General features: G+C 35.2%; 2 protein-coding genes across 2 annotated transcripts in view; one reads left to right on the forward strand and one right to left on the reverse strand.

The window, feature by feature from the left end:
* LOC119629658 (uncharacterized) overlaps window positions 1–15,353 on the forward strand; it is a 378,532-nt gene that overhangs the window by 310,233 nt on the left and 52,946 nt on the right. The gene's annotated exons all lie outside the window — the stretch shown is intronic.
* Window positions 3,207–15,353, reverse strand: part of FNSI (flavone synthase I) — a 34,621-nt gene continuing 22,474 nt past the window's right edge. Inside the window, 6 exon segments of the mRNA NM_001170998.1 lie at window positions 3,207–3,850; window positions 4,764–4,877; window positions 5,585–5,802; window positions 6,109–6,262; window positions 7,217–7,351; window positions 8,060–8,175. Of these exon segments, the coding sequence (NP_001164469.1) occupies window positions 3,620–3,850; window positions 4,764–4,877; window positions 5,585–5,802; window positions 6,109–6,262; window positions 7,217–7,351; window positions 8,060–8,175 (968 nt within the window). The 3' untranslated portion in view covers window positions 3,207–3,619.

The raw sequence follows: 15,353 nt of genomic DNA on the forward strand, positions 1-15,353 counted from the left end.
AGACATCTACAACGTAAATGCGCCACCCGCCTTAAAATACTGAGACCTTAGAGCTTACTTATATCTCAAGGTGCGTGGCACATTTACGTTGTTGATGTCAATGGGCTCCACTAACCACTTAACACCAGGTGGGCTGTAAGCTCGTCCATTCATCTAAGCAATAAAAAATATAAGTTCTAAGGTTTCAAGTATAGTTACGACGGCTGCCCCACCCTTCAAACCGAAACGCATTACTGCTTCACGGCAGAAATAAGCAGGGTGGTGGTACCTACCCGCAGGGACTCACAAGAGGTCCTACCACCACCTTAGGATATTTCAAAAGTCATCAAATCTGATTTGTATTATATGCGGTAAAGAGTGATTTTTAGCTATTTTTGAAGACAGAAGAATGAATAGTCCATTTTAAGGTAAGTGGTTACTGCTGCCCACGTACGCTGACAATGTCAGGAGCACAGTCAGACCTCCGCTTACCACTAGCTGTGTGAGTAGCTCACATTAAAGTATCTTCCCTATGTCTCGTTTAATGAGGGGAATGTCACACCATAGTAATTGCGAACAGAATAAATTAAGACGAACTTATTTTAATCGTAGTGGAATGTCCTAAATGGGTTTCCTAAATAAATGAAACAACTGTTGTGTATTTAAGAAATGTTCTAAATCAGCATATTTATTTATGTCATTCATTTAACGTTTTCCGTGAACAATGCTTTGTTAGTTACACGATCAATAACAAAAATCTAAGGTATTACATGTTTTAAGATATACCTAGCTGTTGTTTTAATAGCGACATATCTTTGATGTGTTCTTTATTATTATTTATTCTATAGATGGGTGATCGAGATCGCGGTCCCCTTGTGTTAGTGGTCCTATTGACATTACAATGTGAATGCCACCACATACCTTAAGAAATGAGGTCGTTAAGTTAATTGTATAGTGATGCGACTGTCACTATTCCTTCGCGGCAGGATGGTGGTACCTACCCGTATAGGCTGACCCTATCACCGTTAAATTTTAATTAAAAATAACAGGCGTAACGTATTGATGATCATGTCGATTATGTAACTAAATCTTATACCTTTAAACGAGCAATTCTTGTATATATAGGTATATATATAATCTGAATCTCGGAAACGGCTCCAACGATTTTTATAAAATTTAGTATACAGGGGATTTCGGGGGCGATAAATCGATCTAGCTACGATTTATTTTCAGAAAACGTTGTTTTATTCGTGTTTTCAATAATCAACTTTATTGATATCTTCCTGACATCTATTGGCGAATAATAATACTATTTTTCATAATTTCAAATATCTGCTTTAAAGACACAATAACACTAAAGCTATTTCAGCAGATGGCGTTGTTAAGCCACTTATAAAAAAAAAATCGACCGTTTATTGTCTAGTAAACGTTTAATTGAAGCAATAATCTATTGGTCATATTCAATTATTTTTTTAAATAATTCTACGTAATTATGCATCTATGCTATAACTACATAATGTGGATGTTAATCAAGACCTAATTTATAGATTCAGAATTCGCATTTATGATAAATCCAAGAAATGTTTATGTTAAGAACTTGAGCGATATTTTTTTTTTGTAATTACTATATAAACTAATAATACTCGATTCCATCATAAATATCGGGCATTCGTTTTACGTTTGACACAGAAAACAAGAAAGTCCAAATTTAGGGCAGTTTAGTGTTGTAATTTTTTTCCAATAATTGCAAAACTTGTTGATTGAACACAAAATGGCTACAACAGCAAAAGGGTTCTTCGAAATTCGCTCGAGTTTTTTTTGTTATCTAATAGTTTCATAGCTTAATGGTCTAATATATGTCCTGTCAAACTCCATTCGGATGTCATGAAAACTTTGTTCGAATATTATAGAAATACCTATGAGTCAAATCCACATTGATGTAGTTACAGCCAGCATGGAATTGAAATTATTTTAATAATCATGAAGCATAATTTAAGTAGTTTGATATATTTCTGATTCAATACATTTGTCACATAAAGCTAATAAAGATAGTATATAAAATTTTTCATTTAAATCTAGACGCAACGTAAGTACTCAAAAATTATTCGCACATGAAAATCTAAGTACATACTGAAAATCGTTACATTTTAACTAATAAACATTTTTATATCATCTCGTCCTGCACAGACTTCGATGTTCAAATATTCGTATACTTAAGTACAGTTAAAAATTGAGCTAAAAATTATCACACAATTACAATATAATAACGCAATAAGTAGCCGTGAAAAACAGTTGACAGTTTCGAAGATACTAAGTAAAGACATCAATATATTTTGTGCACAGCAAAATGCAAATACAAAAACAACAAGAGAAAGACATGAGAGAACGACCAACACGACATACTTGAAGCAGGATATTAATGAATTAATGTAATATGCTTTCACGTCGCTAATCGCTAATTGTACCGTCATCGGTCAAGATTTTCTACCCAGCGCTGTTGTTACTCCGCAGACAGACCCTCCGTATGTTGTTCTAAACTTGTATGCACTCAAGCTAATCTTCTAAGTTTCTTGCGGTTCAGATTTTCGTTAAGTAACGTCTATTTTTTGATAACTATCGGCGACATCACTTTAGTATTACACACGAACATTTTTTAATTGCCTACCTAAACTCTATCAATATCATATCGATAATAGAAATCGATTTATAAAGTGACAAACCATAAAATTTAATCCATTTTTCAATATCATTACGTACATAATAATATGACGTCATTTCTTGAGTCATTATAAAAAAAAAAAAAAACATTATCTTGGCAAGCTCGGGTGCCATATTGGATTTCGTAATATCATGTCATCGTAAAATAATTATGAATTGCAAGTAAACTTTACATTCTGTTACCTGTACATGATTTGGTTACGTTTTTTTGTAGGCACTTAAAAATTTATTAGTGTGTAATTTTAAAAATAAAAAGCTTTGAAGCAAAAACTACACAATTAATACAAACAAGTAAGTACGATATCCTTAACTTTTAAATGCCAATTACTCGGGAATGCTAATGTAGTATATATTATTTTTTGAAATAACTATAGTCTTCTGTTCTGATTTATAACCCAGAAATATATAGTATCTTTTTATTTGGGAAAGTTTAAAAATGCATGCTCGAATGTTATATAAATGCTGATTGGGCTAAGTAGTATATAAAAACAAATTTATTTAAATTTTAAACACCCACACCCGACTGTGATAAATTGTAAATTTTAATATAAAAATATGTAAGAAAGCAAAACCCTTTATGTAAAGCTTAATAGGCACTTAATTACCAGTTAATCTAATTGTCGAGGTATGTGTTGTTATTTTTATAAATTCTTAGTTTGAACACAGTAGGGGGAAGACTTTTTTTAAAATATATGTAGAAAGGTATCCGTTATTTACGTATACGTAATATATGGCGGCAGTATAAAATATGGGAATATATATTAATTATCTACCTGAAGTTTTTTTTTCTTGTAATCGTTAATAAATTGGTATTAAGTAGAAACAATCGATAAAATGGCAACACAGTCGCATGTCAAGGTGCGGTGTGACGACGAGACAGCGGCGTTTTCGGTCCGTGTTCATCGTCGTTCGTTTGCACTAGTCACGCGTATGTCTCCTTGAAACGTTTCTGGATGTGATGGGCCGCGTTGAGCAGACGGTGGTGCAGGGTGAGGTGCGGGTGCGGGGTGAAGGCGGGAGGGGCGGGCACCGGCGCCGCGCGGATCGGTAACGCCGGCAGCACTGCGTCGTTGTCCGGGTGACAGAAGAACGCCACGCAATGGCGGCTGCGGGCGCGCGCGTACGATCCCGCCGGCACGACTACACGGTGAACCTGAGCATGAGTTTAAAAATATATATTTTCATATCTTCACTACATAGTATAAAACAAAGTCGCTTTCTCTGTCCCTATATCCCTATGTATGCTTAAATCTTTAAAACTACGCAACGGATTTTGATCCGTTTTTTTTACTAGATAGAGCTTCGATCAACAATAGTAACGATAGAGTGATGGAAGAGGAAGGTTTTTATGTATAATAACATCTATTAAACAGTGGAGAAATCAATAATAAATTACAGTTTCCGGAGCGAAGCGAGGGCGGGTCGCTAGTTAATTTTATAAATATCACACTGGTAAGGTATTCTATGAGCCAGTCGGTACGTCAGCTGCGAAGCAGTAATGCGTTCCGGTTTGAAGAATGGGCCAGACGTACTATAGAACTGGGACTTAGTCTCCTTGGACTTCCGGTGACCATTTAACATCAAGTCGTGAGCTCGTTCACACGTCTACACAATACGAAAATTTTCGTAAGATTTCACAAGACGCGCATTAAAGAAAGATACGGTCAAGAAATGTTTGATATCAATAAAAAACTAAATTGCACGATTTTAAACCTTAAAATCTACTTTTTGTTATTGTTCGATAAGCTAACAGTTTTACTTTGTAAAAAGTAAGCCACAGTAAGTGAAGAAGAAAAGTGTGAGTCCGGCATTTCAAGTTGAGCACCTAGTTCAAGTTTAGAATTTTAGGTAGAAATAACTTTATATCTTTTTACTGTGTTAGCAATGATGAATGTGGACAGTACCTTGCAAGTATACCGACTATTGCTCGATAATACGATCCAGTCCTGCGATCTGTATAGCGATCCAATCAATCATGCCAGAGATGCAGAGAAACATTCAAGCTCTTTCATAATCCTTGATAAGATCGAAACTAAATCTGCCCAACTACGACAAAATAAACTTACCAAAGCGGGCAGAAGATTTGCAGTCCATGCAGCTAAGAACTCCCCGGTCTGAACAAGAATGGCACCAGGGAGATGACCAACGGCTTGCCACTTCTCGCTACCATTCAGCTTAACCTGAAATTGTAACATTTATATTATTATCTATACATATAAATATAATAGGAATGGCTGTTTGTAATATTGAAATAACCGCTTTTTACTACATGCATATGAATATATATATATGGTACATACACCAAAATAACATTTTTTACAATTTTTGTCTGTCTGTCTGTCTGGCTGTCTGTCTGTTTGTTCCGGCTAATCTCTGGAACGGCTAGACCGATTTTGACGAGACTTTCACTAACAGTTAGCTGATGATATAAGGAGTAACGTAGCCTACTTTTTTTAGACTAGCTTGGCCCCCCGGCGTCACGCCGCGTAACATCGCGGGACTCTGCTATCAATAATAAAATTTAATGTTTCCGAAGCGAAGCGAGGGCGGGTCGCTAGTCAGCTATAAGTTTGAGGGTAGATTAGTTTTATTTCTAAAATACAATATTATAACGACCACACATTTGTTTCTTATCTCGTGACGGGATGGACCGACGCGACGTGAGTGCTCTGTTGACATTTATGACGCACTTTCCAAGCGACCGACTTTTCGTGTAACTGTATTATTACGTTGTGGACTCATTTGTTTTTATACAAATAACGGGTGTTTAGCCTTAATCAACCCAAACGAAAGAAGTCTTTAAGATAAGCGTTGTAGAGATAAAAATCTTAATGTATGTATTTGGTAAGTTTGCAAGTAGTTTACGTATGGCTTAAATTCCTTTTACCTCGAGTCCGCCTTCAGAATCCTGTGCGATCAGCGTGAAGGTTCCGTAATCGGCATGAGCGCCACAGCGTGTGTAATGTACCACATCACTTTGGCAGCAAGGACCCTCGTCTTCAGGTGGGACAGGCGGGTAGTACAACAGACGCATGATCGAAGGATTACGCCCATCGCCCTGCATCATACCCGAGTGACAGTCCAAGAAGGTGCCTGGAGGTACTCCTGTAATTTAGAATATATATATAATTATAATAATAATAAATACATAATAATGTTTTTATTCGAGCATCTATGCAGGTTTTTATACAAAATCAATCCAATTTTACCAATGTTTTCTGATTACAAGCATTGTTAATTCTGAGAATCTTATGATTAATCTTTTCGGTTTCGAGCTTCTCTGACTGTCTTACAACGTGAATAATAAAAAGTACAATCAAGGTTAGTTTTAAAATTGCTGTCATCTTATTTTAGCATTGTATAGCAAGTCCTCTACTTCAAGAGTCTGGATTGTATTGTGCGTTCACGTACCGAGAGCATAAGCGAGAGCTTGCAGTAGCACGCGCGACAGTTTCGTCAGGTCTTGGGCAAGAGGTACGGCGTGCTTCGTAAATTCGGGAACTTCCTCTTGTGCCGGCATCGATGCGGCATTCAGGGTCGTGATGTTGAACGAATGACGCAGCTCCTGAAACATTATGTAAATACCGTGTAAAGATGCAGATATTATAATAAATAAATAATAAATATTTACTAACAATCACGCCACGTTAAATGGTCCCGTGCTAAGTTCGTAAAGAACTTGTGTTACAGGTACCAGATGACGGAAATAAATGTAAGATTTTTATTATACAGATACATATATTTAATATACATCCATAACCCTGGAAAAGACATTTTATATTTATCATACAAATATCCTCCTTTGGCGGGATTCGAACCCGCGACCCCCTGGTGTAGTGACCATGTCACTACCACTACACCAGACGGCCGTTAATACATTATACAATTACATAGAATTAGCTAGCAAACAATATTTCCAATCCCTAATCACGTCACAAACGTTAACACCACTGATGTGTCCGCGGAAAGTATTATTAGTAAGTTGTAATTATATTTTTCGTACCTAATCCTTGGCTTACGTTATTTCAACTACGCCCGGATTGGTGTGTCAGGTTAACTATCCGCATTATGAATTGGAATATATTAGCGTCATCCCTGGTGTTATGGCATAAATTCATATCAGTGGGTTTTTCTACTACGAAGCAGACATGGTTTGGAGGTTGCAACAGCAGTTTCCCCAAACAACTGTTGAGTGAGTGGGTGGCCCCATTCACGTTGTTCTGTCTATGTGGTCTGCTAACCACCAAACATCAGGTGGTCGTTGTCTCGTTCACAAGTCATAAGCTTAATAAAAAATTGAAAATAAATTTTAATAATTTTGTCATCGGTCCTTAATAAGTATGCCAAATTTCTAGTTAATCCGATGTTTTGAAGGGGGTCAAAATCGTGTTCAAAGATTCCGTTACAAACATACATATTAACATACATACGTCTGAAGCTAATGAAAGCGTATTAAAAAAGGTGGCCATGCGTTTGTCTACATAACGCAAAAAAAGAGATAAAGTTAGACCTAAATTACCGTTTTAGTATTGTCGAACTGGTCCATGCCAGGACGAACATAGCCATGGTTGCTGACAGGGTTACGAAGATATTGCGCTTGACAGCCCTCGGGAAGTGCACAGAAATTGTCGAGGTCTCCATAGACTGATTTCAGCTGTAATGAAAATGTCAATGTTTTAATGTACTTCTATATTAAATAATATATAAATCTATAGTGTTTTTTACAGATGTTCCGTTATAATTACTGAACCATGCATCCGATTGACTTGAAACTTGGTATCCAAGTAGAAAATACATGTACTTAATGAATAGGCTAATATTTATATGAGTGTTGGACTCCCTTACACCAGTGGTGGGGGCGTTAATAATGAGAATCTTTGTGGGGGTGAGAAATAATAATGTTAATTTTAAATGCCCAGCGAAGGGGACAGGTACAGCTAGTTAAATAATAAAACCCTGACACTGCTGAAGTCCATGAGCGACGGTAGCTCCCAATTCTGAAATGGGCCATGTTCTGATGTGTCTACGTAGAAAGACAAATATATAAACTATTCATTTTATATTATGTGATTATCTCGCGTTTAGTATTTATTTTATTATATGTGCATAATCGACCTTTCGAGCAATATGAGGTTTGAGTACTAAATCTCGACATTGTCACAAAAGTTCCTAACGGTCCAAGTGTTGGGCAGTTATTTGCCTTAGCCCAAATATTAATATACCTATATTATATAGATCTGCGAGCGATAAGAAGAAGATATTTTTGTAAATCATGTCCTCAGGACGTGCTGATTCATATAAAAACTTTTGCATTGCCCTTGTCTGTTCCAACTTTAACTTTTATAGGTATTTGTTGTAATACCTTTTCATCGGCAATGCCGTGGTTGACAAGTACAGCGAGTCCTTTAGTGCTGAGCGCCGTAAAAAGTTGTTGACCGATACGACGCACCACTGATTTCATAGGACACACATCTGTACCTGAAATGACAAAATTAAATTAAAGCATGGCTTATACGGAAAAAATCAATGTCGAAATCATATTGACGACTTTTTTTTTGTTTTACTTTCATAAACAATTAGAGAGAGAGAGAGAGAGAGAGAACATACTTTATTGCACACCAAAACACAATTAACATTAGAAAACAGTCAACAAGCAGATACATGTGTAAAATAGGCGGTCTTATCGCTAAAAGCGATTTCTTCCGGACAACCGTTTAATTAACAGAAATTCTGGAAAAGATAAAGATACAGCAGGTATGTATCAGCGGTGTACTATTACACATATAATACATTATTAAAGAAAATACATACATAAAATAAATTCAATTCAATTGAATATACTAATTCAAGCAATATGTACAACTCTTACTTTTTGTTAGACGATAAAAATAATTATCGTTTATACATATGTCTATGTATCATTCGTGAACGTGTGTCATGTACGTATTTCATTAAAAAAATTGGTATCCGCCCGCGAGATTCGAACATTGGCACAATCGATACGAATGCACCTGGCGTCTTACAGTTTAGGCCACGACAACTTTATTTTATATGTCGATTAAATAAATAAATGTTCCATTTTTGTAATTGTATCATGCACCGCTGCGAACTGTCTTCGATATAAACATCAGACATTCTATTAGTATATCTAGAATACTCTATTGCACAATGTCGACTCTAATCCTTTTATATTGATTAGTTTACGCATTTATCCTATAAAAAACCATATTAAGCCCCTAATTGAATAACTACTAAGTATCTACTTATTTTCAGTCACTGAAATATACATAGTCTTCGTAGTCTTACTTAGATGTTTTAATAGTCATTAAGGTGGATAGCCAGGTATATTTAGTGTAAAACATCGACTATGATTGGTGTTCTGAATCATATTCTTAAGGAATGTTTATTATAATATACTATTATTAAATTTACATTGTTTCTAAAATTCTCAGATTGAACTCTTAAGAATGTCGTCAATGTTCAGTTAATGGGATTTTAATTATAATTACTTTATAAAATGCACGTACATTAATGTATTATCTGGAATGAGTACCGGTTCAAACGATTGCATAGTTGCTCCTTATATGTAGGGGCAATTAGTATGCAATCTAAACGAATTTGTGGAATTCGAAATGAATCCTACGGTTAACAAGCTTTAATTTACCGTAAATACTTGAAATGGAGCCCCCATATTACCTTATCTGGGTTGTGAACAATGTAGATTTAACGTTACGGCTCTTGCTCGCAAAGGGTGAAAAATATATACTTATGTAAATGTGTAAATATGTCTTAATATGAATTCTAAAAACCAAAATGATTTATCAAAATGAATCGGGTAGTTTTGGCTTCTCGAACGACCAAATATATAAACAGAAACATCAAAAACAAAAAAAGTTAATGAATAATGATGTGGTCAGTTACATTAGTGACGTACAAAAATAGATAATTAGAAGTTAATTAATAATGCATCAATTATCAAGCCAATTTGTAGCTGATGGAACGATTGATCAGAAGTACATTTAGAAAATATTGTGTTTATTTTTCTATTCGTTTTATCTAAAATATATTATTTGTGTATTTCTAGGCTACGTGCTGGATTTTAATACAAATTGTTTGTAGGTGAAAATTGGACCGTTCTATCTCATTCTATAAATTAGTGTTGATGTTTTAAGTTAGTAACAAACCATCTATCTTTGCTCACCGTACGATAAATCGCTTGAAATAACGTGAAAACTGAAAAAAATGTGTTAAGTATTTAAAACAAAAACGTGGGTTCACCTTGTCCCGAGCAATGAATAAAATAAAATATACGGCTGTGCATACATTCCGAGTTTGTGAAGGTCTGGCCGTGACATCGTTCCGATGGATATCCACTGACATATATATTACAGGGACAAATCAGGACAGATTTCGAACTGTGACTTTGTATATTTTTAAACGAATTTCGACGAAGACTTGAGTAAAATATAAATTAATAATTCCTCGATTTACATTTATTTAAGGCTTTTAGAACGAAATTTTCGCAATGTTATGTATAGTTTATGAATGCTTGAATTTTAGTAACTATTACGATAACAGCATCTTGCGGTCAAACGTGTTGATAAAGCGACCGTTAACGGTCACCACGTTCGCGTTGCTGACGTCATTACAATCACATAAATATTATTGCGCCACTTTGAGAAGGCGGCACGACATGAGAACCCTCTCTTATCGTGGCGGCTGAAAACTACATACCCGATCCTGTAGACCGAATGGTAAACAGTCGACGTCGCCCAAAGCACGTCATTACGGATCCTCCCGATCCATTAATGGTGCTTTTAGGCACCACAAGCACCAGTCACCGTCCTCGTCGAACCCGTCGCTTGCGACGAAGGGCTCGACGAGCGAATTAACCCATAGACACAGCCCACTGAGTTTCTCGCCGGATCTTCTCAGTGGGTCGCGTTTCCGATCCGGTGGTAGATTCTGCGAAGCACTGCTCTTGCTAGGATCAGTGTTAGCAACAGTCCGGTTTGGGCACCGTGAGCTCACCTACACAATTTCGGGTGAAGCTGAAATAGCCTCTCAAGGCTATCAGCATAGATAGAAAAAAAAAACAATATTACAGTTAGCATTATTAATACGACCGTTTGCTAAATTTAATATCTAGACTTTGCTATCTATCGTAAATCAGGCAAATGGAGATTGAAGATTTTCGTATGAATAACGGATTGTTTTTAATATACATGCATTTGCTTGTTATAATCTAGATTGTAGCTGTTAAAAATAATATTACACTTATCAAAATTAAATTTACCGGACAATTTTGTAATGGGTACTTTTATTTATAAGTTACATTAGGATTGGGATATGTGATAAGCAAGGACCTGTTTGATATTACGAGTATTTTGTTAATTTTGGTTAGAAGAAAACAATAATTCATTTACGTAATACTAATTTTTCGTTAACAATTCAGTTTTAGTCATTTAAACGCTGTGCTAGATATATCTTATTAACTATGTATCTTATTTGGTAATTATGCAAAAAAAGGTCAAACTATTAAAATCTTCGGCACATTTCCATCTATATAATCATGTTTAAAATATTAAAAATAACCTTTTTATCATTATCTTTACGTATGTAAGTACAAGCCGTTCACCTTTTTTTTGTAATTTTATCATGTTTGAAATTTAATTATATTTATTAATTTCTATTACGGTACTTTTTTATTATTATTTTAAGCAAAGTATTTATATCTTATGTTATATTTGCTTCTCAGGAGTGTCCGGTTCAAAGAAATTCAATACCGACTACGGTCAATTTATAATTCATGGAAATAGTTAAGTATTTGCGAATTACAGGAAAGCAAATAGATTTTTGTATATATTAAATTCAAACATTATAGTATTTTTGTCTGCACAAAAATAATCGGATTTGTATAAATAATCTGAGTCTGATTTATACGTTAAATTTCATCAAGAAGTACCTTGCAATTTCTGATTTCTGCACCATAAACCATAAGTACTTTCAAGATAACATTAAATCAAACGCTGACGTCAATGGTGACTAGGTACAACTAGTTAAGTACTTTCCCGTTAAACTGGTTTCCGAATGACAATAGAGCAGTTTGTGACACGTTTTATTGTAGCTTTACTGCTAACGTTTTCAGCTGTTAACTTTTATGATTGTTTTGCATAATTTCGGCATCTATATCTTTGATTATTTAATTCGATTGTTTAGTTACCGTATTGACGTAAACGTCGAAGGACACGGAGTCGGTAACGTCATAGTTCAAGGCGCAATAAAATCGATTAAAATACCGATATGTTGGAATATAAACAAAAAAATTGCTTTGCTGAGTTGTGTCCGAAATCTCACGAGAACAATGCATTACGCCCGCGTTAGTACTCACGTCATCAACGTGTTTTCGAACTGAATTCTGTAAATCCTTCGCTTCCAATATTTACTGTAAAATATGTCTATTTAAAGAAACATAATATTAAATTCTGGAGTTAATAAACTGATTCAAAATCATCCAGGATTCCGGTCCTCAAACAGAAAAGCAACAAAGCCCTTTCAAAAATGACATTTTGTGTTTTGTAAGCTGTTTTGCAGATGAACGCATCGATGATTATCAGATGTTCGGGTTTACCGAACTATTCTGGATTTAGCTTCCGTATTCCATGTTCTGTATGACAAAAATATCCAAGTACACGTAGTTTTATATTTTTCTAAGTCAATTTATATCATAAGCTGTTTTCCGAATGAAATCAATATAGATTTGTCAACCGAATAACGACTTTACTGTTATATCAAATGAATCATTAATCTGACTATCGTAACAAATTTAGTGTTAACGGGGTAAAAGCAAACATATTATCGTTATAATTTAAAGTTTGCAACGTGCAGCAAGCTGACAAAATAAGATATAACAAAACTTTCTGAACTGGTGGTAGGACCTCTTGGGAGTCCGCACGGGTAGGTACCACCACCCCGCCTATTTCCGCCGTGAAGCAGTAATGCGTTTCGGTTCGAAGGGTGGGGTAGCCGTTGTCACTATACTGAGACCTTAGAACTTATATCTCAAGGTGGGTGGCGCATTTACGTTGTAGATGTCTATGGGCTCCAGTAACCACTTAACACCAGGTGGGCTGTGAGCTCGTCCACCCATCTAAGCAATAAAAAAAAAAAAAAAAAAAAAACACTAGCTGGCAGGTAGGTAGACAGGTTGGTAGGCAGCGGCCTGGCTCTGCCCCTGGCATTGCTGAGGTCCACGGGCGACGGTAACCACTCACCATCAGGTGGGCCGTATGCTCGTCTGCCTACAAAGGCAATAAAAAAGATAGCGATCATAAATGAATGTTTAACGTTAAGTGTTAACTGAACTTTTCATTGTGTCGACAAACAACAAATCTATTCAGCAGTCAATTTTCTGTGTCAACATGATCTGGTAACACTAACCGCAATCAGGCTATACCAGTTTTTTAAACGGAACTATGGTTATTTGACATGTTTTTTTTATGTATATTTTTATGCCTTAGAGGAGCGGACGAGCTCACAGCCCACCTGGTGTTAAGTGGTTACTGGAGCCCAGACATCTACAAAGTAAATGCGCCACCCACCTTGAGATATAAGTTCTAAGGTATCGGTATAGTTACAACGGCTGCCCCGCCCTTCAAACCGAAACGCATTACTGCTTCACCGCAGAAATAGGCAGGGTGGTGGTACCTACCCGTGCGGACTCACAAGAGGTCCTATCACCAGTCCAAGCGATTGTGGTGGTAAATTCCATCAAGTCATTTACGGCAGTGACAGTCAAAGGTGAAATTATGTTTTTCCTTGTTGAAAAACTTACAGCCACCTCAAATATAAGTAAACAATCAGTAGTAATTAATGGCCAAGTAAGTTTCCACAAATAGTTTAATGATTAAGCAGTAAGCGTTCAGACCGGCAGAAGCCCTGAATCGCTATCTTAAGATTACATTTATTCTATATTTAGAAGAAGCAATCCCTGAATTGATTACGGTCAATGATGTTTATTAGACTAGGGTAAAATCGTTATATAAATGTATAAATAAATTATTCATCAGGAAACTACAACTAAACTATATTTACTAGAGGTCCCGCAGTAGTCGAAATTCGACAATAATTAATTGGAATTGTAAGTTTGTACACTATTGTGGTTGTATTTTATACAAATTTCGCCAAGAATACACTAAAAAAAATATTTAATCTATTCTCAATTTGACAACAGACGTCAAGAACAAAAGTTTGACAATAAATAGTATGCATGCGTGTGTGCGTCAAATACATGGTATGTAGTGTGTGTAATGTTTTATTTACTGATTTAATGTACCTTTTATGCATTATTTAAAAAAAGTATTAGCATTGTGCACTTCTTCTCTATATTCTCTATAAGTGTGGAAAATTTCATACTCCTCCGTCCGCGCAATTTTCGTAAAAAGGGATACAAAGTTTTTGCTTCACGTATTAATATATAGATTTTGTATAGTTTCGTTTTTAATTATTGGGCCTGTCCGACATTTTGACATTTGCGATCTTTTCTGTCATTCACCTGTTCTCTAAATCTCGTCACCGAACCAAATTTATCTGACATGATCATTTAATTCAGTAAATTGAGAGAAATAATGAAACTATTAATGAATCAATGTACAGTGAACCTTGATCGTAACTCGCAACCAAGAAGTAATTAAATTAATATAATTAACTACGTAAGCACTAGACAGGTACATAGTATTGACATGAAACAAAATATGTATAACGATTTAGATTATGTAGTTAATTTTGGTTAAAATTTGTAAGAAATAAGATTTTTAAATATTTGTTCCATTAGACAAGCAAAGGAAATATAGTCCACAAAGCTAATTTTATTGAGAGAATAAAACGTAGGTATACCTAGTTGCTATGCAAATTCGAAACTCTACTATCTATAATTGAATTTTTTTTTTCTTAATGCGGAACATATTATGTACAGACATAAGAGAAGGAATTTCACGCTTCGTTTCAATTTAGCCCAAAAATTCGTATCTTAAACTTAAGTTTCTAGTTACAATTAGAAACTGAAGTAACTATTAAAACTTGTTCTAAATAAAACAGGCTTTCAGATAGCAACGCTTTGCCAAATTTTGCGTCAGCGTCCACTTGACTTAGTGGATTTGGATTTGAATAAAACATGTTTATATTAGTGCTTGAACAGGCTTCAATGTTCTTGAACATATATAATTTAAAAACCACAGGGTCAATGTGTGAGGCATCATGCACGTACCGTGTGACTGGCATTCTGCTGAATAATCATCATTAAGCTATACAATTACAATGCTTACTTGTTCCTCAGTAAGACGATTTTATTATGAATTGAAATTGTCGTAATTTTATAGTATTCAACGACTCACAACAATTTAGCATTTTACGATAAGTAAATTTATAATACCCAGATAATTGTTACGATTTTTCTTACATATGTTATTATTACCTTTGATTATTCATAAACAAACGAATAAGGATTTCCGAGTTTATTCTTTGTTTTGTTTACTTGTTTTTTGACAAAAATAATTTCGTTGATTAAAATATGGCAATTTTTTTTAAGTATTTGCTAAGTTTGCGTATTTTTTTTGTATGAAACTCGTATCCTCATGCCCAGACGCGTAACTTCCTCC

The sequence above is a fragment of the Bombyx mori genome, chromosome 15 (assembly GCF_030269925.1).
Source record: "Bombyx mori chromosome 15, ASM3026992v2".
Lineage (NCBI taxonomy): Eukaryota > Metazoa > Arthropoda > Insecta > Lepidoptera > Bombycidae > Bombyx > Bombyx mori.